This window comes from Macaca thibetana, chromosome X (genome assembly GCF_024542745.1).
Source record: "Macaca thibetana thibetana isolate TM-01 chromosome X, ASM2454274v1, whole genome shotgun sequence".
Classification (NCBI taxonomy): domain Eukaryota; kingdom Metazoa; phylum Chordata; class Mammalia; order Primates; family Cercopithecidae; genus Macaca; species Macaca thibetana.
Genome location: NC_065598.1, coordinates 18,606,485 through 18,633,906, shown reverse-complemented (window position 1 = coordinate 18,633,906; position 27,422 = coordinate 18,606,485). Strand labels below are relative to the sequence as shown.

The following is a 27,422-nucleotide window of genomic DNA, read 5'->3' as shown; positions in this document are numbered from 1 at the left end:
TTATTGAAGAACATAGCTTAGATGTTGCTATGCAATCGTATAGACCAAAACCTAAGCATGTAGACTGCCTATACACCAAAAGGGGTGCATGTGTATATAGCAGAATTAGCAAAGAATGAAGTCAAGAAACTGAAAATATTTCTATACTAGGTGGAAATGCCAGATAAGGAGCAAAGATCAGTTATTTCCCGTATGGCTGCAAAATCAACTCCTAAAGAAGGACCCAATGGAAACAAAAGGCACAATGAAAAGAAGCAATGATCCCAGCTTTTAGATACAGATAAATACATGAAAATTCTAGCAAGAGTACATACTCAGATTCCAAAACATTTAGTGATGATAACAATGTCTAGTTTTATTCACCCCTAGACCACAGCAAATTCTTCATGGAGGCACATCACATGGATCGCTGCATAATTCAAGAGCCAATATTAAGAAAACAAAGTATTATATGAAGTAATATGTGAGCTGATGAGGGGTTTGGCGCTTTAGTTGAGTGACAGAGTAAAGCCATAGATTTATGTTCTGGAATATCTAACATAAACTTGGTCAAGGACCAAACATAAGGGAATGCAGCTAAGCAGGACTGATTTCATTTACTCATGCGAGCAACATTAATTGAGCTCCAACTATACGCTCAACACTGTACCAGGCATGGTAGGAGATACCAAAAGACTGTTTCAATGAATAACGTATATTCCAATTAGGAAAATATGCCTCATCCACACGTGAAAACACAAATAACAACAGGAGGCAATACATTGTGGCCAAGTGACAACGAAATTAGTTATGATTTATTAAGTATTTTTCTACTAGCCAGGCTTATGCTAAATGCTTTATATTCATCCTCTTGATCTTAAGTCATCCTGTGAGGTAGGTGCTATGATTATCCCCATTTTACAGATGAGAACACTGAAGTTCAAACATGTAAAACAGGATGCAAAAGGTCATACCACTTGTAAATGGCAGAACTGACATTTGAACTCAAATTGAACTGACTCTGAGTCTGAAGCTCTTACTAAACAAATGGCTATAGAAATTCAGAAAATGGGGAAGGCTAATAGACGAGCTGAGCTGGCCGTTAAGGGAAAGATAGGCTTCAGTTAGTCAAGGAGGAGGAGGAAGAGCCGAAGGGGTCAAGCATAGAGTAAATGCATGGAAACTGGCAAAGAGCTTGCGGAAACAATGATTACATTAGTCTAGCTGTCCAGTGAATTCCTCTGTGGGCCAGATATTGGTGGACAATGAATACCAGGTCGAAGATTGTGAACTGTGGGTTATCAGCAGCCACGAAACATTATAACGAATGCCAAGTTTCAAGCTGTAGACTTGTGGGAGATGAACTGCAAACCTGCTGGGGGAAGCGGCGCCCAGGTGGCTAGGGGCGGGGTCACAGGCGCCAGAGGTGTCACTGGGGCACCTCTCCGGGCCTTCCCCCTTTTTCTTCCGGGCTGGGTCCCGCTACTCCAGTTCCGCTAGGCGGCGGAGACGGGGCCAGGGGCGGGACTACAATCTTGACCCTCAGAGGGGTGCCCAGGCGGCCGCGGTGGGCGGCCCTCTTTCTCCGGCCTCGGGTGGGATTGGCACCCGTCTCGGGGGGCTCCTCACTACCACTCAAGGAAGCCAACTCGTTCCCCGCCCGGAGCCGGGTTCCCCTAGACTCCTGCGGGCCGCCTCCTTTTTCGTCCCCCCACGAGGCCGTGACTCTGAGGGTTCCGCTCTGCGGCGGAGGCGGGGCCGGGGGTGTGGGCGGGGCCGTGGGGGTCGTTCCAGGGCGCGGGGCGGGGCCACCTCCTTACCTGTGCCCCCCAGGGCTCCAAAGGTTCCACTCTGCGGCGGGGGCGGGGGCGGGTCCGGAGGGCGGGTTCAAGGCGCCCAGGTGGCCGCGACGGAAGGGCTTGTTTCTCTGGCCTAGGCTGTGGTTGGCAGCCGGCCGGGGAGAGAAGGGAGTCAGGGAGGCAACCTGGTTCCCGCCCGTTGCTGATTTCGCAGCTGCTCTCCCGGGCCGCCCCCTTTTCCTTCCCCCTCAGGCCACTACTTGGAGGGTTCCGCTCCGCGGCGGGGGCGGAGCCAGGGGCGGGGCTGAGCGCGGCCTGGGCGGGCTACCCGGCGGCTGGGGTGGGCGGGCGTCTTCTTCCCGCCAGAGGGACCTCCTCGCGACCGCCGGGACGTAAAAGGGGCTCGGCAGGGGCGTCCTCGCCCCACGCCCGAACCCGGTTTCCCGCTGCTCCCGCGAGCGTCGGGAGCCCAGCAGGCCTGGCCGAGGCGGGACCTTCATCGCTCCAGCCCCCGTCCCCGCCCCCGCGCCTCCTCACCGCGCGAAGCTCTGGTTGGCTTGCTTTCCGACCGGACTTAGGGGCTAGCGTTTAGAAAAGTCTCGACCTCCTCCGGCCCGGTCCCATCCCGAGAACTGTCTAAGGCTGTGAGTGTCCGGGAACCAGACCCGCTTGGAGGCCTCAGCCCCGACGTCCCGCGCCCACGCGGCAGATCGGGCACTACGGCCCGGGAGCGTCTGGGAGATGCGGAGCAGGAGCAATTCCGGGGTCCGCTTGGACGGGTACGCGCGGCTGGTGCAGCAAACCATCCTGTGTTACCAGGTAAGGAGGGACCGCCCCACAGGGAACGCGTGGAACTGCCCTCTCGTGTCACTCATTCTCCTCCCCAGGCCTCTGGCCCTCTTGTGACCTGAGACCTTGCAATTAAGAGTTTGCTACTTGAATCTAGTCCTTGCTAGCCAGTGATTACCACCCCATTACCACGCCGTTCTCCTTAAGATTCAGGGGACCTAACTGTTGCTACGGCTACTTTTCACAGAATTCTTTGGCCATTGTTCAGGATGAGAATGAGCCTCCTCCGTGCCCGGGGTCCAAACTGCCTGTTTTTGCATTGACTGTGCTTTTTTTGGACGAGAAAATAAGTTTGTGTGGGGGGGTGGTGGGGCGGTTGGACAGACTACACTGAATGAGAACAGTAGACAGGAGTGAAGAAGCTCCTGAAGTTTACGCAGGGCTCTGCAGTGTGGGGAGACAGCTACTGTCCCTCCCATGAGCTGCCTTGGTAGAGACCCACCTGGAAGGCCCTTTGGGGCTACTTTGGTTGCTATTTTACAGATGAGAAAATTGTGAGGCCAGAAAGCTCACTGCATGTAGCAGGTCAGACCCAAAGGCTCCCAAACTCACAGGATCCTATGACACTGCCCATGTGGTCCGAGGTATGAATATGCCTGCTATGCTTTGTATTCCTGGGCCAAAATTATATGTGGGTCCATCAGTGTAAGACCACTGAACTATTTTTATTCCTAGTGAAGACAGCAGCTATGTTTCTTGCCCTCAATCAACAGCAACTATTTATAGGGCCTTCGAAGTCAACGAAGGCAGTGGCATTCAGGGGTTAGAGGCCTGACCTGCAAGTTGGGAGCCATGGTCATTTCCAAGGCACTGACCGTTTTCCCTTCTTAGCTAATTTCTTAGCCTTGTTTCCTCAAGAAATATTTGTGGTGTATCTGTTATACGCAAGGCACTCTACAAAGTGCTGGGGTTACAAAGAATAAATGATCGTAGTGCAGTAACATTTATGCATAGGGTATAGGTCCAAAGTCCTTTATCTGTTTTCTTTGTTGTTGTTTGTTTGTTTGTTTTTGAGACAGGGTCTCACTCTGTCACCCAGGCTGGAGTGCAGTGGTGCGATCTCGGCTCACTGCAACCTCTGCCTCTCGGGTTCAAGCAACTCTCCTGCCTCAGCCTCCCGAGTAGCTGGGACTACAGGCGTGCGCCACCACGCCCAGCTAATTTTTGCATTTTTAGTACTGACGGGGTTTCACTGCGTTGGCCAGGCTGGTCTTGACCTCCTGACCTCAAGTCATCCTCTCACCACGGCCTCCCAAAAGTGCTGGGATTACAGGCATGAGCCACTGCACCTGGCCTCAGAGTCCATTATCTGAAACCCTTTGGACCAGTTGTAGTTTGCCCATCAGAAATGTTTGGCTTTTAGAAAGGTAATATGTGTACAACGTACTATATATGCCATAATAACTGCAGCCAGATCTGGGCAGCACCCCTTCATCAAACAGGTTATTACTTCCACATCAGAATATGAATATTCACATAATTTCAGTAAATGCTGAAAAGAGTTTCGCATTAGTTCGGCTCATCTTTTGCCACCAAAAGAGCTTGCTGCAAACTTACGAAAACACTTTAAATTTTCAGAGCTTGAGATTGCACATGAAGGATGATGGTCTTTATTTTGGGAACTTTGAGGAAGGACCCCTCACCCGGTTTGTGGGAGCAGGAGAGGAGTCCTGGGAGAGATGATGTTCAAGTTGAGAGTGGGAGAAGTAGTAGGCAGGCAAATGAAGGTCATTTTTCCCCTTCCTCCTTGGAGTATATTCTAATTACATCTATAAAGTGTTTTAAAATCCAAGTTGAAAAACCTTTCCCTTCATGACTGTGATGGAGGGGGCTTCATGACTGTGATGGAGGGGGCTTCATGACTGTGATGGAGGGGGCTTCATGACTGTGATGGAGGGGGCTTCATGACTGTGATGGAGGGGGCTTCATGACTGTGATGGAGGGGGCTTCATGACTGTGATGGAGGGGCTTTGAGGATTGCTGATGAAGCTTAGTTCTTTTGTCAGACCTGGGTTTGAATCCTCTGCTCTGCCTTGAATGACGTGTGTGATCTTTCTTGATCCCTTCTGAGTCCATGCCCTCATCTGTAAAGTGAGGATAATAACACTTGCTTCCACTGAGTGTTTCTAAGGAAAAAATTAGTGCCTACTACCTTGTCTGGCACCTACTGGGCAGCAGTAAATAATGGGTGCTCTTGGTGGTGTCATGACTTTGATAGAGACCACATGTTTGTGCCCAGGCCTCATGGTCCTTGCAGGAGTACTCTGGCTCATGGTGAGCCCTTTCCTGAAGGTCCTGCTACAGCTCCTCATTCCTTGAGCATAAATATATCTCCCCATTGATGCCAAGAGAGCCTAAGTACAGAGATCTCATCAGTTTCCTTCCTTTGCATCAAGCAGTGGCCAAAGGCATGAAAGGTACCCTTAAGTCCTTGTTGGTAAAAGACTTACTGCAGGGCCTGAGCCATCCTAATAACCCAGCTCTCTGTCCAGGCTTGCCTTCCCTCAGAAGCGAAAGAATTGTCTTCTCATGAAAGCAAATCTGTGAGATTGGACTTTCCTCCCCAACATTTTAATGATTCAAAAAAAGTTGTGTGAGCCTTTAGTTGTATTTGTTTTGGGGGTAGTTGGTGAGTAACCCTCATGTTTGCCCTCTTTTTCCCTTCCTGTGTCGTCAAGCTCTTCTGACTAACCAGGATACTCCCAGCACAGTTCTGCCGGGTAAATGTCATGCATCCACAAGTGCAGAATTGCACGCATTCACTCCCACAACTAGTGTGCGCAGTTGTAGAGCCCTAACCCATTCAAGGCCTCACCACCTTCTCTGAGTAATCTTAGGCAGGTCCCCTAACTACTCTGGAAAAATGAATGAGCACTTTTATGTTATGCATATTTTACCACAATTTAAAGAAAAGGAATGAGCTGCACGAATGGTTTCTAAAGTTTATGCTGTATCTCCCCACCTTCTGTAGATATGTGCAGATGTTTAGGAGGCGTTTTTTTAGTGTCAGCTGGTAACAACTCTGAACTCTGTTTCTGATTTGCTTTTTAAATTGAGATCAATTTACATTGGTTTCATTTGTTAGAAATCATTTTGTGTTAAATATGTCAAGCTAATCAGCTAATCATCATTTGAAGGTGTGGCCTGCCCCGCCACACCTGTGGGTATTTCTCGTCAGGTGGGATGAGAGACTGAGAAAAGAAATAAGACACAGAGGCAAAGTATAGAGAAAGAACAGTGGGCCCAGGAGGCCGGCACTCAGCATACGGAGGACCTGCACTGGAATTGGTCTCTGAGTTCCCTCAGTATTTATTAATTACTAGTTTCAGTATCTCAGCAAGGGGAATGCGGCAGGAGAACAGGGTGATAGTGGGGAGAAGGTCAGCAGGAAAACATGTGAGCAAAGGAATCTGTGTCACAAATAAGTTCAGGTGAAGGTACTATGCCTGGGTGTGCACGTAGGCTAGATTTATGCTTTTCTCCGCCCAAACATCTCAGTGGAGTAAAGAGTAACAGAGCAGCATTGCCGCCAGCGTTATCTCGCCTCCCGCCACAGGGCAGTTTTTCTCCTATCTCAGAATAGAACGAATGTACAATCGGGTTTTATACCGAGGCATTCAGTTCCCAGGGGCAGACAGGAGACAGTGGCCTTCCTCTATCTCAACTGCAAGAGACCTTCCTCTTTTACTAATCCTCCTCAGCACAGACCCTTCATGGGTGTCGGGCTGGGGGATGGTAAGGTCTTGCCCGTCCCACGAGGCCATATCTCAGGCTGTCTCAGTGAGGAGAAATCTTGGACAATACCCGGCTTTCCAGGGCAGAGGTCACTGCGACTTTCCACAGTGCATTGTGCCCCTGGTTTATTGAGACTGGAGAATGGCGATAACTTTTACCAAGCATACTGGCCTGTAAACATTTTGTTAACAAGGCACATCCTGCACAGCCCTAGATCCCTTAAACCTTGGTTCCATACAACACATGTTTTTGTGAGCACAAGGCTGGGGCTGAAGTTATGGATTAACAGCATCTCAAGGCAAAACAATTGTTCAGGGTACGAATCAAAATGGAGTTTCTTATGTCTTCCTTGTCTACATAGACACAGTAACAGTCTGATCTCTCTTTTCCCTACAATCATTCTTCCGTTAGAGGCAATAGTTGGCTCACATAATTTCAGTAAAGGCTGAAATTATTAAATTAATTAAATTATTAAATATTAAATAGGAATTATTAAATTAAATTATTAGTTAAGCTAACATCTTAATGAATTCCTTTTCCTGTATCTGTGAAAGAGAAGAACTTTTCCTATTAGTCATTTGCCAAATATGCTTGCTGCTAAATATTATTTGGATCTTTAACGCAAAGAATGAAAGAGTTGTGGTTACAAAATGTCCTTTTGCAGGTTTGCTTTTGTAAATATATACTCTAGGAAGTATCATTAAACATTTGTTGCCTTTAAAAAAAGAAATTTTTAGATTGTTTTGGCTCAGGTAAGAAATATGAACTTTGTACATTTTTTTCACTAACAGCTGTTTGAAGGCTCCTTAATAAAAGTATTAAGTATGAAGTGGTGATAAGAGAATATGGATCAGAAGGAAAAACAATGGTCAAGGCAGTGTTCACTGTAACGACAGATTATTTAGTATAATAAAGCAAATAACTAAGAGACTGGGACAGTAAATACTGTTATTTAATGGCCATGGAATTTAAAATGAGAAAAATGGAATAAATAAAACATGGAGTATGGAACAAATAGTAACAATAATAAAGAGGAATTTGGGAGTTAAAAAAGATATAATTAAGTACTAGAAAATAATAATATGACAGAAGAATAGGAAGAGACTGGAGTGAAAGTGTTTTTTTGTTTTTTTGGTTTTTTTTTTTGAGACAGTCTTGCTCTGTTGCCCAGGCTGGAGTGCAGTGACATGATCTCAGCTCACTGCAGCCCCCACCTCCTGGGTTCCAGCGATTCTCCTGCCTCAACCTCCGGAGTAGCTGGGATTACAGGTGTGTGCTACCATACCTGGTTAATTTTTGTATTTTAAGTAGAGATGGGGTTTCACCATGCCAGCCTGGTCTTGAACTCCTGACGTCAAGTGATCCACCTGCCTCGGCCTCCCGAAGTGCTGGGATTACAGGCGTGAGCTCCCAGCCAGTAGTGAAAGCATTCTAAGGGCCTTATCCCATTAAGAAGGATGATGAAGGTATTATCATAGCTTTTAAGATAAGAGTTTGTGTTTAAGCATTACCATTGATATATGTGGCATATATAACTTTATTTTCATTTTAATTTTTTTTTGAGATGGAGTTTCACTCTGTCACCCAGGCTGGAGTGCAGCGGTGCGATCTCGGCTCACTACAACCTCTGCCTCTCAGGTTCAAGTGATTCTCCTGCCTCAGCCTCCTGAGTAGCTGGGACTATAGGCGCATGCCGCCACGCCTGGCTATTTTTTTGTATTTTTAGTAGACACGGGCTTTCACCATGTTAGCCAGGATGGTCTCAATCTCCTGACCTCATGATCTGCCCGCCTCGGCCTCCTAAAGTGCTGGGATTATAGGCGTAAGCCACCACGCCCGGCCTCTGTAATATATAATTTTAAAAACGATAGCAGAATAAAGAAAATCTGATCATCTGGCTGAAGGGAGGAAAAGGCTACTGGGGAGGGTAGGAAGTAAAGAAAAAAGTGTGGTAAATATAAAGTACAAAATAAGATGCAAATAAATCCAACTACACAGTATTAGTAATCACAGCAAGAGTCTTCCTCATTAGCATAGTGGTGAGCATCTCCACCTGTCACAAGTATGAATGCTGAAATCCACCAGATAGTAGAAATTATTATTATTATTTTGAGACAGAGTCTTGCTGTCACCCAGGCTGGAGTGCAGTGGCATGATCTTGGCTCACTGCAACCTCTGCCTCCCAAATTCAAGCAATTTCTCCTGCCTCAGCCTCCCGAGTAGCTGGTATTACAGGCACCATCATGCCCGGCTAATTTTTGTATTTTTAGTAGAGACTGGTTTCGCCATGTTGACCAGGCTGGTCTCGAATTCCATACCTCAGGTGATCTGCCCGTCTTGGCCTCCCAAAGTGCTGGGATTACAGGCGTGAGCCTCTGTACCTGGCCCAGATAATAGAAATTATTTTTTAAAACTTTAAAAGGTGTATGTCATTTGTAAGAGACAAAACCTAAAACATAGGATACTGAGAGGTTGAAAGTAATATAGTGGGACAAGATATACTGAGCAAAACTAACCAAAAATACGTTGATCTATGAATATCAGACCAAGTAGACTTTGAAAATTTTTTGAAATTATATTAGGGATACAGAATGGTATTGCTAGATGACAGAGGGCTAATTCACCAAGAAAAATACAGCAGTTTTAAATCTGCAGAATACTAACAACATAGCTTCAAAGTATGTAAAGCAAAATTTGACCTAACTGTAGGAGAAGTTGACAAATCCATAATCATAGTGAGAGTTTTTAAACCCCCTCTCTCAGATACTGTTAGATCAAGCAGAGAAATAATTAGGCCATAGAAAATTGGAGCACTGTAAGAAACAAATTTAATTAAGTACACTTACATAGAATTCCACACTGAACCAATAGAAAATACTTATTTGTTTCAGCTTCACAAGATATATTTTTCAAAAAGTGATGACAGATTAGAATATAAGGGAAATCTCAAAAAAATACTGAAAGATCAACTTTATGCATGCCACATTTTTTTTGGCCAAAATGCAAGAAAATTAGAGAGCAGTAACAAACAATTGCTAATGCCTCCCGTGTATGTTTGGAAACTTATCTAGCCTGCTTCTGAATATGTCATGGATTAAAAAAGAAATTATAACAGAAGTTACGAAAGAGTTAGAACTGAATGACAGCAAAAACATTCCAAATAAAAATGTATGGGATTACAGCTCAGGTGGAGTTTGAAATTTATATCCTTACATGTATATATTGGAAAAGAAGGAAGATTTAAAAATTAATAAACTCACAGTTGTGAAAAGAACAGAGTGTATTCAAGAAAATAGAAGAAAGGAAATAATAAGGGTACAAGCAGCAATTAATGTGCTATAAAACAGACAGCAAAGATGGACAAAGTGAAAAGCTGATTTTTTGAAAAGACTGGTAAATAGGCAGACTTCTGGCAGGGTTGGTGAGAGGGATAGGGGGAGGGAGGAGGGACAAATGAACAATACAGGAGTCCCCCTTATTCACAGGCGATACATTCCAGACCCCATGGGTGCCTGAAACCATAGATAGTAGCAACCCTATATATACTATGTTTTTTCCCTGTACATAGATGCATATGAGAAAGTTTATAAGTAAGAGATTAAGAAATATAATAAAATTGAACAATTATAACAATATACTGTAATAAAAATTATGTGAATGTGGCCTCTCTCAAAGTATTTTATTGTGGGTAGTATTTTCAGACCACAGTTAACCACTAGTAACTGAAATGATAGAAAGCAAAACCAGACAAGGAAGGACTACTATATTAAGAGTGGGCTGTTTTCTAGATAAAGGTTACCAGTGTTAAGAAAAAATTAAATCCTGATTAGACCGGTAACCCTTAAAGAAATGGAATGAGTCCAAAAAGTCCTAGTCCAAGATACTTTTACAGAGAAGGACCAAGGAACATTTAGAGATTGATTTCTTTATGTATCTTGGAAGTTAAAGAACTTGGCCCAAGCGCAGTGGCTCACGCATGTAATCCTAGCACTTTGGGAGGCCGAGGCAGGTGGATCACCTGAGGTCAGGAGTTTGAGACCAGCCTGGCCAACATGGTGAAACTCTGTCTCTACTAAAAATTAAAAATTTGACCCGGTGTGGTGGCAGGCAACTGTAATCCTAGCTGTTCGGGAGGCTGAGGCACGAGAATCACCTGAACCCGGGAGGCGGAGGTTGCAGTGAGCTGAGATCGTGCCACCGCACTCCAGCCTGGGCGACAGAGTGAGACTTTATCTCAAAAATAAATAAATAAATAAATAATTTGACTTTTATTCTGAGTGAGAAGGGAAGCCCTGAGAGGGTTTTGAGCAGGGGAATGATATAATCCGAATCATGTTTGAAAAGAATCACTCCATTGGCTGCATGGAATATTTACTGTAGTGGACCGCGGGGCAAAGCAGAATGAATGACCCGTTAGGAAGTTTCTGCAGTTGGAGCATGATGACTCAGACAAGGGTTGTTCAAGTGGAGACAGTGTGGAATGGTGAGATTTGGGGTAAATTTCGAAGGTAGAGACAGCAGGATTTCATGGTGGAGTGAGTATTGCATTTGTGAAAAAAGAAAAGTCAAGAATGACTTCAAGATTTTAGGCTTAAACAACTGGTAGTATGGAATTACCATTTACTGCAATGGAGAAAATTGTGGGGAAGCAAGTTTGGGGTGGAAGATAGAGTTTTATTAAGTTTGAGATGTCTGTTAGGCATCTGTATTAGTCCGTTTTCATGCTACTGATAAAGACATGCCTGAGACTGGGCAGTTTACAAAAAAAAAGAGATTTAATTGGACTTACAGTTCCACGTGGCTGGGGAAGCCTCACAATCATGGCGGAAGACAAGGAGGAGCAAGTCACATCTTATGTGGATGGCAGCAGGCAAAGAGAGGAGTGCTTGTGCAGAAAAACTCCGCTTTTTATACCATCAGATCTCGTGAGACTTACTATACGAGTACAGCGTGGGAAAGACCTGCCCCCATGATTCAGTTACCTCCCACCAGGTCCCTCCCACAACATGTGGGAATTGTGGGAGTACAATTCAAGATGAGATTTGGGTGAGGACACAGAGCCAAATCATATCAGTATCCAAGTAGAAATGATAAGTAGGCAGCTGAATATGTGAGTCTAGAAGTTAGGGGAGAGGTCTGGGCTGGAGACAGAAATGTGGGAGTCATTGGTATATGTGTGGAGGTTAAAAGACCCTGAGACGAGACGAGATCACAGGAACAAGTACAGACAGAAAAGAGATGAGGTTCAAAGAGGAGACCCCCGAAAATGAAGAGATCCAGATTATGAGGGGGAGGTGCTGCCAAGGGGGACGAGAAGAAGCCATCAGGGAAGTAGCAGGAAAAGCAACCAAGGGTCAGTGTCCCCCCAAAGTCCTATGTTGAAGCCCTAATCTCAAGGTGATGGCATTAGGAGGTGGGGCCTTTGGGAGATGATTAGGTCATAAGGGTAGGGTCCTGATGAATGGGAATAATGCCATTCTAAGAAGAGACACAAAAGAGATGATTCTCCTCACCACTACCATGTGAGCTCACAGCAAGAAGGTGGCCATCTGCAAGCCAGGAGGAGGGCCCTCACTAGAACTTGACCCTGCTGGCACCCTGGTCTCAGATTTCCCAGCCTCCAGTAATTGCAAGAAATATATTTCTGTTGTTTAGGCCACCCAGTCTATGGTATTTTGTTAAAACCACCCAAACTGACTAAGATAGAAGTCAGGAAGGTGATTCAAGGAGGAGGAAGTAATCAGATGAGTAAAAGGCTAATAATGAGACAAGGTCAAGTAGCATCAAGACTAAGAGTTGACCATTAGATTTGGGGATGTGGAAGTTATTGGTGACCATGTCCAACAGTCTATATGGAGTGTAAGACACAAAAATTGGGCAAATTGGACTCAAGAGAGAAGGAAAGGACAGAAACTGAAGATTCTGAATTTAAACAGTTCTTCTGAAGGGTTCTACTGTAAATAAGAGCAGTGGTTGGGTGGAGATATGGGGTTGGGAGGGTTTTTTTAATGTGAGAAATTATGTATCTGGTGGGAATGATCTAGTAGACAGGGGAAAACTGATAATGCAAGAAGCAAAGTCCTGGCATGCATGAGAACAGGTAGATTGTAGCATATATATTGCAGGTGACCTTAGAGAGGAGCACAGATAGCTCATCCATCAAAACAAGAGGGAAACAGGGCGCATTGGCACCATGTTCCCTTTTGATTGCTTCTGCCTTCTCAGCAAAATGTGAAGCACGGTCACTAGCTGAGAGTGAGGATGGGGAGGAGTTATTGGAGGTTTGAGAGAGAAGGTACGAAGCAGTCCTTTAGGAGAAAAAGGGAATGAATGAACAAGGGATTTCTAGACAATCGTTGGACAGCATTAAGGGTCATTAATTTAAAGGGAGTTCAGTCAGCGTGGCTGTGTATTTTTCTCCAGCCACATTCAGCTGCATGAGTGCACCCTCAGAGTTGGCAGAGGCAGATTTAGCCAGAGCTGGCATTTTGCCCAGTGGGTACAGTGACTCCATTGTTGTTGACAGAGGGGCAAGGGATTAACAGATAATCCCTATCTTAAACTGTTTCAGATAAAAGATAAAGAGAGACAGCTCTCAACTCCTTTCAGATGGCCAATACCCCATGATACCATAGTCAAACAAGGCATGTAAAACATAAAACTTACAGAGGAAATTCACTTATGAATATTGATATTTAATACATGAAGTGAAATACTAAGAAAATGAATCAAGCAGTGTGTATAAAAAACATCATGATCAGGTGTGGTTTATCCACCAAATACAAGGAAATTTACTATAAAATCTATTAATGTATTTTTACCACATTAATAAATTAAAGAAGAAAAACAGTGTGATCATCTCAATAGATGTAGAAAAGCATTTGACAAAATTCAGTATCCATTAATGATTTTAAAAGCACCTCTTAAGGCCAGGCACGGTGGCTCACACCTGTAATCCCAGCATTTTGGGAGGCCGAGGCGGATGGATCACCTGAGGTCAGGAGTTTGAGACCAGCCTGGCCAACATGGTGAAACCCTGTCTCTACTAAAAATACAAAAATTAGGGTGTGGTGTCGGGCACCTGTAATCCCAGCTACTTGGGAGACTGAGGCAGGAGAATCGCTTGAACCCGGGAGGTGAAGGTTGCAGTGAGCCAAGATCATGCTACTACACTCCAGCTTGGGTGACAGAGTGAGACCCCGTCTCAGAAAAAGCACCTCTTAGACAATGAGGCATACACTCGAATTTTATTATCTTGATAAAGGGTAATGTGAAAATAAATCTACAAACCTCGTAAGTAATGTATTGGGGAAAGATTTAAAGTCAAGAACTTTAAGGATCCCCACCATCACCCCCTCTCTTCAGCATTGTAATTGTGTCCCCATGTAACAGACATGAAAAGGAAATAAGAATCATAGAGATTATTATTTGCAGAAAATGTGCTACAGAAAACCCAAAGCGAGTGGAACTAGAGTTTTCCATTTTTCAAGCAAGTTTGCCACATATAAGATCCATATGCAGTAATGAAGGTACCCCTTTACGGCAGCCGCAAACAATTCGTAAATGTTATCATTTCTTAGAAAAGCATTCACAGTAGCAACGAAAACTGTTGAATAAATCTAATGCAAGGGCTAGACATGCCTGGAGAAAGTTTTAAAGCTCTATTGAGGGACATAAAAGAAGACAAATATGAGGAGAGACACAGCATGTTCTTGAATGGGAAGATTCAGTGTTGTAAAGATATATTCTCCCCAAATTAATGTAGAAATTCAGTGGACTGCCAATCCAAACCCAAAGAGACTTTTTCAGGGAAATTGATCCTAAAAGTCACATGCTGTAGTAAGGGGCCAAGAATAGCCAAGACACATTTTAAATAGAAGAGGGGAAGGAATGCCTTACCAGATTTCAAAACATAAATCTAAGGTCATTAAAATTGTGTGATATTGGCACAGAAGCAGACAAATAGACCAGTGGAAAAGAAGACAACCTCAGGAACAGAAAGGATAGATTATTCAATAAAAAATGTTAGGACAATTGGTTGTCTATATGGAAAAAAAGAAATTCTTTCTCTTAGACCATACACAAGAATAAATTCTAGAGAGAATAAAGACCTAAATATGAAAAGCAAAGCTATAAAACTTAAAATAGAACACTTTTATGATCTTGAGACAGGAAATGATTTCTTAAACTAAGAAAATAAAAATAATCATAAATCATAAAATAAATTGATAATTCAACTATATGCAAAAGCAAAACCTCTTATGACAAGAAGTTTATCTAAACAAGGCTAAGAGATGAACTACAGAATGGGAAAGATTTTTGAATCACGTCTTGGAAGCAGATCTTCTGCCCTAGTCAAGCTCTCAGATGACTGCAGCCCTGGCCAACATCTTGACTGAAACTTTATGAGAGGCTTTGAGCCAGACCCACCCAGTTAAAGCTGCTTCTGAATTGCTGACCCACAGAAACTGTGAGAGATAATAGAGGTTTATTGGTTTTAAGTTACCAAGTTTTTGAATTACTTGTTATTTAGCAATATATAACTAATACAAAAGCTTAATCCTAAGAGAGTCCTTAGAGAGTCAGCCATTTATATAATTGATTGGATTCAAGTTTCCATCTTAGTTGAGTGCTTGTTTGATGAGATAGCAGGTACCATCATTGTTTAGCTTCTGGGTTTGTAAATAATTCTCTTTTCATTACAAAGAGAAGGGATTTGCAACATAGTACCAGAATAACCAAAAAATATTTTAAATCCAGTTGACGTACTTCACTGTATCCCTTTAAGTTGATTCCCTTCATCATTTATAGTAGTTTTATATATTTCTATAGTAGTATTGTATTCTACAATGTAAACAAGCAGTGTGCAGAGGAGAAAGCTAATAAACGGGCTAAACGATGGCTCAACTTCACTAGCAATCTAAAAAAGTAAAGCAAATTAAAACATTCAGACTTACAGATGGCAACAATATTAAAGCATAATTCTAAGTGTTGGTAAGGTTATGAAACAGAGGTAAGTGTCATGTATCACTCACGAGAAGATGTATTAGTTAAGGTAGGCTAACTGCTGTGACAAACAAAACCCAAATTTCTTTGGCTAAACACAGAAGTTTATTTTGTACACATATAACAGCCCATTGTGGGTCTAGGTCATTAGGGGCTTCACCCAGATACCTGGGCTACCAGTGGCCTTACCGTCTTCAATGTGCAACTTCCAAGGTTACCCTGGATGTAGACATCCTGCTGGTGTACCAGGAAAGTACAAAACATTATTTGTGGGAGGGCTTTATGGGCAAGGCATGGAAGTTGTGTACTTTACTTTCATTCACATTCCTTTGGCTAAAACTCAAGCACAGGGCCATGTGGAACTGCAAGGGATGATGGGAAACATAGTATAACTAAGTGCCTAGGAAGAAGAGGAAATCAGATTGGTGATTAGGTAGTGGTCTATGCTACAAGATGTAAACTACAGACTATTAATTGGTACAGTCACCTTGGAAAGCAATTTGAGATGGTGAAACTGAAGCAATGCATGTTCTATGACCCAGGAAGCCCATATCTAAATGTAGACACTAATGATGTGTTCTTACCCACTGCCCAAGGAGACATGTACAAGGACATTTGTTGAAGCATTGTTTATAAAAGAGGAAAATTAGAAACAATCTGACTGTTCATCAATTTGGAAATGGACAAATAAAAATTCTAGCCACACAATGGAATACTATATAGCCATTAAAAAAAAATAACCCAGATTTACATGTATTAAATTGGATAACCCTCAAATATTTAAAGTTGAATGGTGACTATAGTTGACTGTAGTTAACAACAATATATTGCATTCTTGAAAATTGCGAAGAGTAGATTTTAAGTGTTCTCATCACAAAAATAAGTATGTAGGGCAGTACATATGTTAATTAGTTCAATTTAGCCATGCCACAATGCACACATTTCAAAACATGTTGTATATGATAAATATATACATTTTTTATGAGACAGGGTATAACTGTCACCCAGGCTGTAGTACAGTGGCACTCTCATGGCTGTTTGTAGCCTCAACCTCCCAGGCTCAAGTGATCCTCCCACCTCAGCCACCCCAGTAGCTGGGACTACAGGCACATGCCTCCACACCTGGCTAATTTTTTATTTTTTGTGGAAACGAAGTCTCAGTGTATTGTCCAGTCTGGTCTGGAACTCTTGGGCTCAAGCGATCCTCCCACCTCACTTTCCCAAAGCGCTGGGGTTAGAGGCATGAGCCACCACACCCAGCCTAATTTTTGTCTATGAAAAAATTTAAAGACGAGTAAAAAAAGCAAGTTATAGAACAATAAGTATAGAATATTACTAGGTATGTAGAACTTTTAAAACACCTGAAATATGGTTATATCTTGCTTATGGGCACATACTTTTCTTATAAAAATTTTAAAAACATGGACAAGAAAAATACACTCCAGCTTTGCACTACTGTGACAGTTCACAGAGGGTGATCCCCATATCCCTGAGGGTCCGTGACACCCTTTCAGGATCTCTGTGAGGTCAAAACTATTTTCATCCCGTTCCTAAGATGTGATTTGCCTTTTTTCACTGTGTTGACATTTGCGGTGATAATAGAAAGCTGGTGCTTTAGTACAAATCAAGGCAGGGACTCCAAACCAGACTAGGAGTCACATACTATAAAAAAACAAAAAAAAAGAAGAAAAGAAAAGAAAAAGAAAAAAAACAATTGCACTTAAGAATGTCCTTTTTGGAGCATTAAAATTTTTTTCAAGTTTAAACTTTATCCGATCTTTAAATATTCTGTGTGTTGACGTGAAAAGTATATATAAAGCACTTCCGCTGCATACCGAAGTACCATGGCTGCTTCTAGGAAAATCACTTGCACAGTTGTCTGAGTTGTGAGCTGAACTAGCAGTTTGGTTTTTTTCTTGGACACCATTTCTTACTCACCATTTTACTGAAAGGTTGACAAATTATGGTTATTCAGACTTGGGCATTTGGCAGACATTTTCTCAAAAATGGGCAAAGTGAGCCTATTGCTGCAAGGAAAACAACTGGCAATATTTGTTGCCAATGATAAAATTTAAACTTTGAATTGAAATGAGATTTTGGGGAAACTTTTTTTAAATTTTTTTATTTTTTATTTTTTTATTTTTTTTAATACAGAGTTTCACTCTTGTTGCCCAGGCTGGAGCACAATGGCACAATCTCTGCTCACTGCAGCCTCCACCCCCGGGTTCAAGCAATTCTCCTGCCTCAGCCTCCCAAGTAGCTGGGATTACAGGCATGCACCACCACGCCCCACTAATTTTTTGTATTTTTAGTAGAGACAGGATTTCACCGTGTTGGTCAGACTGGTCTCAAACTCCTGACCTCCGGTGATCCACCCACCTCGGCCTCCCAAAGTGCTGGGATTACAGGTGTGAGCCACTGCCCGGCATTTTGGGAAAACTTGAATGAGCTTGTGAGTCACTGTGAGCTTGACTTAAAGCTCTTGATACTTAAAACTTCCTGATACTTAAAAAACTTTTCTGATGAGATTGGTGGTGATATTAACAAATGTAGATAATGAAATATGTCAACATTTAGGCTAACTACATAACTCACTGAACTGATATTTTCCAAATGACCAGTGCTTGATGTTATAAAATCACACCTGGGCAAATGATTCATTCAAAGAGCAAGATAGACCAATGGATTTTAAAATGTCAGAGTACATAAAGCTCGTTGTTATGATTTCAGATTTCACATTTCAACTGGCGTTTAAGAAACCGTCCACTTGTTGAGTTTTGATTATATCAAATAATATTCTTAATTATCCAAAAAGACTTAAAATATTTCTCTCTGCGTAGCTGTGTGAAGCTGGATTTTCTTCATATACTTCAACTGAAATAACATTGCCACAAAGGGAATACAAAATCACATATGAGAATAATAGCTATCTTCTATTAAGCCAGACATTAAAGAGATTTTTTTAAATGTTAATCACTGCCATTCTTCTTATTACTTTTTTGTTTTGAAAAAAAAATCTAATTTTTTGTAGAGACAAGGTCTCGCTATTTTGCCAAGGCTGTTCTTAAACTCCTGGCCTCAAGTGAGCCTCCTGCCTCAGCCTTCCAAAGTGCTGGGATTACAGGTGTGAGCCACTGCACCCAGCCTGAAAAAAAATTTTAATGTTTTGTTTTGAAATGATACAAAAATTTTACTTATGTTGACATGCAATAGGTTGTTAACAAATTAGTAAATATTTTAAATTTTTTCGGTTTTAATTTCCAATATGGTAAATATGAGTAGCTAGAATGCATATAAACAAAAGCTCTTAGGGGATCTCCAGTAATTTTTCAGTGTAAAGGGATCTCATGACCCCTTTACACTTAAAATGGGAAGTTTGTGAACGATTAGGGAAGACTACAAGGAAGGCTTCAATTTTATCTTTAACTTTTTCTTTCTTTTTTTATAAAGGAAAGTGGCACAGTTACAGCAGAATGCTTTCATTTGTTGAATCTGGGTGATGGTTATATGGATATGGGCTATATTGCTTTCTCTTTGCTTCCCTATATGTTTGAGGCTTTATTTTTTTTAAACGAGGCTATATTAAACATAGCGTAGGAGTCAGCTTTGATTCTTCCTAGAATGGGAGGAAATTCCCCACCTAGAATGGGGAGAATTTTCTAATGGATAGAGACCACTGAAACATCTCAGCTCCACCCACTTCTGTCTGTATTCATTGTCACCACCCTTGTCCAAGCCACCATCATCTCTTGACTGGACCCACCCCTCTAGTCTCCTAATTCATTCCCTGCTTCCACTTTCAGCCTCTCCTCTCCAAAGTAGTACATGATCTTCCATCAGGCACCAGACTACACTACTTTCCTCTTGCAGCCTTCCCATAGCATTCGTAACTCCTAGAACAAAATGCAGAGTCCCTCCTGTGACTGGCCAGCCTCTGCTAGCTGGCTGCAGCCAAGCCGACAGCTGCCAGTCTCCCCTCACTCGCCACCAGTGGGGTCCTGCTCAGTGCTTAGTAACAGGCTCCACTGACTTGAAAACTTTGCCTCTCTGTCAAGAGTGACCCCAGGAGAAAATGAGAGAAAGCCACCCCCAGTTTCTCATTCCTTCCAGCAAACCCAAGATCTTTGCCAACAAGTCTGGCACCACCACCCAGTCGGCAGCCTAGGAGACTTTTTGGCCCCCTTTTTGCCCTCTCCCACCTATATCCAATCCACCACCAAACCCTGTTGATTTTATACCCTAAACATTTTTTGAGCCCACCCTGCTGCCTCTGTTCCTCGGTCACCCCACCATCCTTGTCTGAGCCACCAGCCTCACTGTCCCTCCTCCTGCAGTAGCTTCCCCTCCTGTCTTTTTCTTGCATCCACTCAGTCCCTTCCCTGTACTTCTCCCCACTGAAGCCAAAGTGCCCTTCTCCAGGGACCAGCTCCAGCATTTGGGGCAGCACTGGGTCCAATTGGGGCAAAGGTGACATTTTTAGTGCCTAGTTAGACAGGGACTGGCTGACACGTGGTTGTCTGGTCTTTGTGTTAAAGGAATCACTCCATGGATAGCATTTTCCCCCTCCTGGGATAACACAGGGCCCTGCCTTCTGCACTTCCTACTTTAGCTCTTTTTGGGGAAAGCCAGGAGGAAGGCTTTTGCTCTTTTCTGGACAGCGTTTAAATAATTTAGTGTCAGATGAAAACATTTGAGTAATTCATAGAAAAAAAGTGCTCGAATCCTTCATTTACAAATCAAGGACTGCAATAACTCACACAAGGGAGAGATTTGGAATTGTTTCAAGCTTTGCAGGGATCCGAAAGATCTAGTCAGATCACTTAGTCGCCTTTTACAGTTGAAGAACCCCAACCAGCCAGGCATGGTGGCTCATGCCTGTAATCTCAGCACTTTGGGAAGCCAAGGCGGGCAGATCACTTGAGGTCAGGAGTTCAAGACCAGCCTGGCCAACATGGTAAAACTCCGTCTCTACTAAAAATACACAAAAAAATTAGCCGAGTGTGGTGGTGCACACCTGTAATCCCAGCTACTCTGGAGGCTGAAGCAGGAGAATTGCTTGAATCCGGGAGGTGGAGGTTGCAGTGAGCCAAGATCGCACCACTGCACTTCAGCCTGGGTGACAGAGCGAGACTCCGTCTCAAAAAAAAAAAAAAAAAAAAAAAAAAGCCACCACCAAGAGAGTTGCGGGGACCTTTCTCCAGGTCATTTCTTCTCGTGAGGTGTAAGCATTGTGTCTTGGACCAGGCCAGATGAGTGGAGATAAATAGCTTAGATACGCCAGATTGCTGTGAATATCAAAGTTGCCTTCTCCTTACTTTATGTGTTAAAATAGTGAAACTTTAAAAGGGTGTTTATTTAAATATTCCACTAAACTTAGTTCTGCCATATTGTTCCTTGTCACATATTTGAATATCACTGTTAACTAGTGAAATAAATATCACACCTCTCTCACAATGGGTAGGGAGAACATAATTCATGTTCATAAAATACATCTAGAGAAGTGGTTCTTAATCAAATGGGTTACAGATCCATTTGAGAATTTGGTAGAGGCTGAATATCCAATGTTCTCCTGAGAGAAAACGCTCACACAAAAATTTCAGGAGTCTCATAGCTTCCATGTCCCGTCCACAATGCGTACTCCCACACACACACCCCACAAAGCCGATCCGTGGACTTGTAGCAGATCCTCTGGAGGCACCAGGTTAAGAGCCCAACTGTGGAGTGACATGTGGTGTCTTCATGCTCCAAACCCAAACCCCAACCTGAAACTTTCGGAATAAAAGTCAGTCTTATAATTGAAAATATCAAATAGTGACATCTGCAATACCCCTGTTCAGCTGAAAGTTGACTAGCACAGCACCCAGTAATTCACCAGTACCTAACATTTCAGGTATTGGCAGGAGGGAACTGACAGCCCTCTCTGAGCTGAATGTGTCCTGTAAGTTTCCACAACAACAGGCTCAGGACTTTCATCTCAGTAATCCTTCCTCCTTACTACACGAATTGGTGAGAGAGGCAAAGAATTAAAGTCTCCTAGGAGAGTGGTAAAGTAATTTACACGTTTGATTGTAGCTAAGGAGCCCAGAGTGGTTTGTGTGAGTTTCCAAAGTGTTAAGATGAGCATCGGGATCTGGAACGAAGCTGCAACCAAGTGGATGCCTGTAATGCTTGGCTTCCAACCCAGTTTATTTCCCTGTAGGCCATCATTCATATCAGATGGTGCAAATACCTCGGACCAGGACAGCTTGCAGCTTGTGCATTGTTTGTAAACCCAGAGGGGAAAATCGAATAAGCAGCAATTTAGACAAAAATACATCATATGAAAGTGAGAATTACACACCTGTGATCCCTTTAAGTAAAGCGCGAGGCATATTAGAGCTTATGGTTTCAAGATTATTCTCCGAGACACCTGAGGTTTACCTACCAAATTGTACAAAATCTATCTTTTAAACTAACTTAAAAAGAAACTGTTACTTGTACAATCAGTAGTCTCAATTGTAGATGCAATCATTTTGAAATAAACGCTATTATAATTCCTCCTTTAGAACACATCTCAAGTGTAAAGTATTGCCCTTCCCTACTCCTCTAATATTTCAAACGGCAGTAGCTAGAACAGAATTCTGGTACAACAAGTTAATTTAACCAGTTGTTGGCGTTATTGTAACAGGATTTTTCACTTTCTATTTTTTGCTTTACCAATGGAGAGTGGTGGTAAGAAATCATGTCTTTTAAACATTTATCCTGGTCTCTTCTGCGTATTTTATTTGAATAATTGAACTATACTTTCCTCCCTCGAAACTGAGCAAGGTGAGGATATGCACTTAGTGATTCTTAATCCAAAGGAAAAAAGACCAAGGGCAGGGTTGGCCTGAGGCCTCTGACCTCTGTCCCATGGAGTGAAGGAAAGGGAACCAAAGGCCTGGGAGATCAAACGGGGAAAAAGGGAATTGGTACTTAGTGTTATTTCTGGTACGTAGATGACAACATTCATCTCTGTGCCGTCCAGCTAGAAATTGAATTGCAAACTGTTAGATGTAAGTAGTTTGCTGCTACCATCAGGCATACGTCTTTTGCCTTGTTATTGCCTCAATCTTCCATGTCTTTAATAGCACCAAACACATGTTTTATGGTGTCTAGTTCATCCTGGCCATATAAGCATTCATGGTTGTATTTGTCAGGATTCTTTCAGTTGTAAATGACAGAAATTCACCTCAAACAGCCTTAAGCACAAGAGAGAATTTATTGCTCAAATAACTGAAAAGTCCAGGGGATTGGTCTAGATTCAGGCATGGCTGGATCCAGGAGCTCAAGTCATCAAATACAGTATGTCTCTTTTCAGTGCCCTGTTTGACTCTGAGTGGGCTTTATTCTCTGGCAGGCTCGTCCCGGGTAGTGGCAGAGGTATCCCTGGGAGCTGCAGGTGATAGTCTTCTAGAGCGGCAGCCTCCACAGAAAGCAAGCTTTTCCTGTAGTGGCTCCAGTGAAGGTCCTGATTGACTTAGAGTGCCTCTCAGGTGGTCCAGCTTGGGTTGTCTGCCCGTCCCTCAACCTTGCCCAGATTGGCCAGGCCTGGGCCACATATCCTTCCCTGCAGCTGGGCCAGGACCAAAGTCAGCCCCACCAGAGCCACACTGCGCAGAGCAGGGGAAATTATAGGCCATTACTAGAAAGGGAGGAGACAGGTACTAGACAGGCAGAAGCAACAGCATTTCCATCAGGACAGGGACGAAGCGAAGGGCCCAAGGGGACACCCTGAGTTGAAATCGGAAGAGTTCAGTAAAGGGAAAAATTAAATCCCTCTTGGAGAGGACAACCTTTCAGCTCTTTGAAGCCTCCCCTTAACAGCTGTATTCTTCCTCCTTCCCATGAGATGTGGCTTTTAGCTTTTTCATTGCCCTGATCACCCTCCTCTGGCTATGCTCTAGGTAGTGAATGTCTCTTTTGAAACATGGTGTTTGGTGGTAACAAAGTACACCAGGTGTATTCTGCCAGGCTGGCGTTTGGTGAGGTTCTTATTTCCCTGGTTCCAAAAACAATACTTCTATTAACACAGCATTGACTTTTGGTACGTGGTACTCACACACTGTTGGTAGGTTGCTGTTAAAATTTGCAGTCAGTATCATCCAGTTGAATTTTCTTTGTTTGTTTGACTGTCGTATAAGATGGGTTTAGTAGACTGGCTTCATGAATTTTCTTGTACCTAAGAAAATTTTCTTGTGTTGGGCAAGCTGTGGCTGGGTCACAGAGTGGCTGCTGGGGTGGAGAGTGATTTGGCAAAGGGAGAAGGAGCTCTGCTTAAAGATTTATTAGGATTCCAGAGGTGGGGGTGTACGTGTAAAGGGAGCTGAGTCAACTCAAATGTGGGAGTGATGGCTAATAAAATTAGTTCAGCAAAAATTTATGAAACAAGTGAGCCCAATGAACAAATCCTTACTGAATGCTGTTTAGTTTGTTTCAATCTATTGTCCAAGTCCTTGGCATTCTGCTGTTCCGGTATTGGCTCAGCATCCATTTTGCAGTCCTTACCTGCCCCTCCGTGCCCATGCACGCACCCACAAAGGAACAGTGTATGTTACTATTTCAACATCTCTGCTTTCTTCTGTTGTTGAAATCTAACCCATCCCCTGCTTGCTTGGAGAATCACCATCTTTGTATTGCCACCAGTCAAGAAGATTGTTTAAGTGTTGTTTCTCAAGTTTGTGTGATGAAGACTTTAGTTTTTTGTATTTCATTTTACAATACAAAATTATAATGTTGAATCTGTATTTTTAAATTATACACACACCACCGTAGGGAGTCATGTATCCTGTATTCTCTGGTCAGTTTCCACCACTGCACCCTGATCCCCACTGAAATTCACTACCCTAACTTCTGCCTCCTTAAACTTCACCTCCGTCCTGTGACATTACTGTTCTCTATTTCACCCATCTCAGCTCTGAGTTGAGCAATGAGCCATTTCCTGTACTTGAAGCAGCTCCCCTGTTTTGTCCACTTTTCTACTTTTAAAGCAAAAATGAGGCTTTACCTTCTGCTTGAGTCATTTTCAAGGTTCATGTTGTACATGTCTGATTTATTTCTTTTGAGTTTCCTAAAGAAAGGCTGAACAGAAGGACATGCATAATAATAAAATGAGCATTTTTTTTTTTGAGATGGAGTCTTGCACTGTTGCCCAGACTGAAGTGCATGACACCATCTCAGCTCACTGCAACCACCTCCTCCCAGGTTCAAGCGATTCTCCTGCCTCAGCCTCCTGAGTAGTTGGGATTACAGGCGCGTGCCACCATGCCTGGCTAATTTTTGCGTTTTTAGTAGAGGCAGGGTTTCACCATGTTGGTCAGGCTGGTCACGAACTCCTGACCTCATGATCCGCCCACCTCAGCCTCCCAAAGTGCTGGGATTACAGGCGTGAGCCACCGCACCCAACCAAAATGGGCATTTTTAAGTGGTAAATTACTTGTATTAGCTATGTATAATTCAAATATATATAGACAGAGAATGTCTATACTTTTAAGTACCTTTGAAAAGATATTTCAGACTATAAATCAGTAAAAATATAGTGATTTATTATACATTCATTTATTTATTTATTTATTAGGTACCTAACTAGGCCAGGACCTTGCGCTAGAGTGGTAAACGAAAAAGATAGGCTTTGCCTTTAGGAATCTTGTAGTATGAAAACCAGGCTTCAGATTGTGCCAGAAAGACATCCCATGTTCGTGGATCAGAAGACTCATTATGGTTGAGATGGTAGTATTCTCCAAACTGGTCTACAGCTGTGGAACTGAGATGGAGGTTCTTTTTCTTGCATATGTATGTCCACTTGTCCCAACACTGTTGAAAATACTGTTCTTTCTTGGATTGTCTTTAGATCTTTGTTAAAAATCAGTTTGTCCTGTTCATGTGGATCTATTTCTAGACTCTGTTCTGTCCATCTGTGTGTTTATTCCTTTACCTCTTGTTAGGTTCATACACATCTAGGATTGTTTTATCTTCATGATGAACTGACCGCTGTGTCTGTCTTCTCCTGTGCGCAGGATGGGCAGTGATATAGCTTGGATGTTTGTCCCCGCCCAAATCTCATATCGAAATGCAACCCCGGTTTTGGAGGTGGAGCCTGCCGGGAGGTGATTGGATCATGCAGGTGGATTTCTTATGAATGGTTTAGTATTTGTGAGAAACGGTTTAGCACCCCTTGGTGCCGTCCTTGCAATTGTGAGTTCTCCCGAGATCTGGTAGTTTAAAAGTATGTGGCGCCTCCCCCATCTCCCTCTTGCTTCTGCTCTTGCCATGTGAAGTGCCTGCTCCCGTTTTGCCTGCTCCCATTTTGCCTTCCACCGTGAATAAAAGCTCCCTGAGACCTCCCCAGAAGCAGATGCCGCCACGCTTCCTGTACAGCCCACAGAACCATGAGCCAGTTAAACCTCTTTTCTTATAAATTACCCAGTGTCAGATATTTCCTTATAGCAATGTGAGAATGGTCTCATACAGGCAGTGTTTTAGATACAAGTTGCTCGAGTAGCCTGGTTCCTAGAGGGAAGATAACACAGAGCAGAACCACAGCCGGCCAGGGGTGGACACGAGGCATGGACAAAAAGTAAACATTTGTTGTAATAAGCCACTGAGATGTTAATGTTGTTACCAGACCATAGGGGCCAAGCTCTGGGCCCCAATCCATTCTAGGTCATAGGGGCCTGCCCTTTATTCTTCGTCAACAGCAGCCAACAAGGGCACTTTTCCTAGATTAGAAACCCAGAGGAAGTGGAGAAGGTAAGAGAGGTGAACAAATGGCTGGAGATAAAGGACAAGCTGCTCAGCTCTTGGCCCCTTGCTTTTGATGAAAGTCAGTTTATATTAGGCTCCTCTGTCTCTGGCCCCTTCTCATAGAGTTTAAGGATATCATTGGCAGGTTCTCCTGCGGCAGGGATGCTAACTGTCAGTGCAGGTTCGGGCTGTCTCCACTAAGACCGGCTTGTGATACCTACTGCTTATGATTCTTAGCTACCCTCTGAGTTGCCATCTCTAGAGATGTGCCCCATTTCCCATCCTTCATGACTCTACATCCAGTCACCTGATATAGGTGGGAAAGTGGATACTATTACAGAATTTGCCGCTGATATCAGTCATGATTTTTTTCAGTCAAGGTACACAGAGTTTAGCAAAGTAAACAGAGAAAATTTATATGAATGAGCAAAATTCAGGGCTAAACTTGAAGGGGAAAGGCAAGACTTGGGTGTGGAGAGGACAGAGTGGCCAGGTTTTTTTGTTTCAAAAATGTCAATGTGATAAAATATCTTCACCAGTAATGTTTATAGTAATGATAAAAGAGGGCACCCCCAACTGTGGTGCTTTTTTCTAATAAAAATGATGGTTACATCGACCTCACTTGCAGATTCCTCCCCTAGCTACATCATCTGACTTCCTGAAATTATTGTAATTATATGAAGAAGAAATAATGTTAATGAAAGCTGTTCAAACAGGTCAATAATATTAAACATTGCAGTTATTGAGCAGTTATGTGTGCCAGACAGAGCCCAAAAAGCTTGATATGAATTCATTTAATCTTCACAAATCCCTATGAGGTATACACATTGTTGTAATCCCCATTTGACAGATGGACACCGAAATCATTTGCTCAAGGTCACAGCTGGATGGTAGGAGAGCTTTGAACACGGGCAGTTTGATTCTAGCCTCTGCTCTTAAACACAATACATGGAAGGTTGTCTTTCTTTGTAGGTAGCAGTGGTGAAATAATACCTGGTTAAAAAGAAACTAGGCCAGGTGCGGTGGCTCACGCCTATAATCCCAGCACTTTGGGAGGCCAAAGCGGGTGGATCACTTGAGGTCAGGAGTTCAAGATCAGCCTGACCAACATGAGAAGAAAACCTGTCTCTACTAAAAGTACAAAAATTAGATGGGTGTGGTGGCGGGTGCCTGTAATGCCAGCTACTCGGGTGTCTGAGGCAGGAGAATTGCTTGAATCCCCAAGACGGAGGTTTCGGTGAGCCGAGATCGCACCACTGCACTCCAACCTGGGTGACAGAGTGAGACTCCATC

The 27,422-nt window shown here is 43.1% G+C and overlaps 2 protein-coding genes across 6 annotated transcripts in view; one reads left to right on the top strand and one right to left on the bottom strand.

Annotated features, from left to right (window-relative positions):
- The window catches only part of PDHA1 (pyruvate dehydrogenase E1 subunit alpha 1), a 563,563-nt gene that overhangs the window by 369,329 nt on the left and 166,812 nt on the right, over positions 1–27,422 (bottom strand). The gene's annotated exons all lie outside the window — the stretch shown is intronic.
- The window catches only part of PHKA2 (phosphorylase kinase regulatory subunit alpha 2), a 90,557-nt gene continuing 65,597 nt past the window's right edge, over positions 2,463–27,422 (top strand). For all 5 annotated transcript variants that reach the window (XR_007722653.1, XR_007722652.1, XM_050776622.1 and 2 more), the window contains exon 1: positions 2,463–2,597. Coding sequence is in view for 3 of the 5 variants with exons in the window: in XM_050776622.1 (XP_050632579.1) it covers positions 2,520–2,597 (78 nt within the window). In the remaining 2 variants the exon portion in view is untranslated. The remainder of the gene's footprint in view (positions 2,598–27,422) is intronic.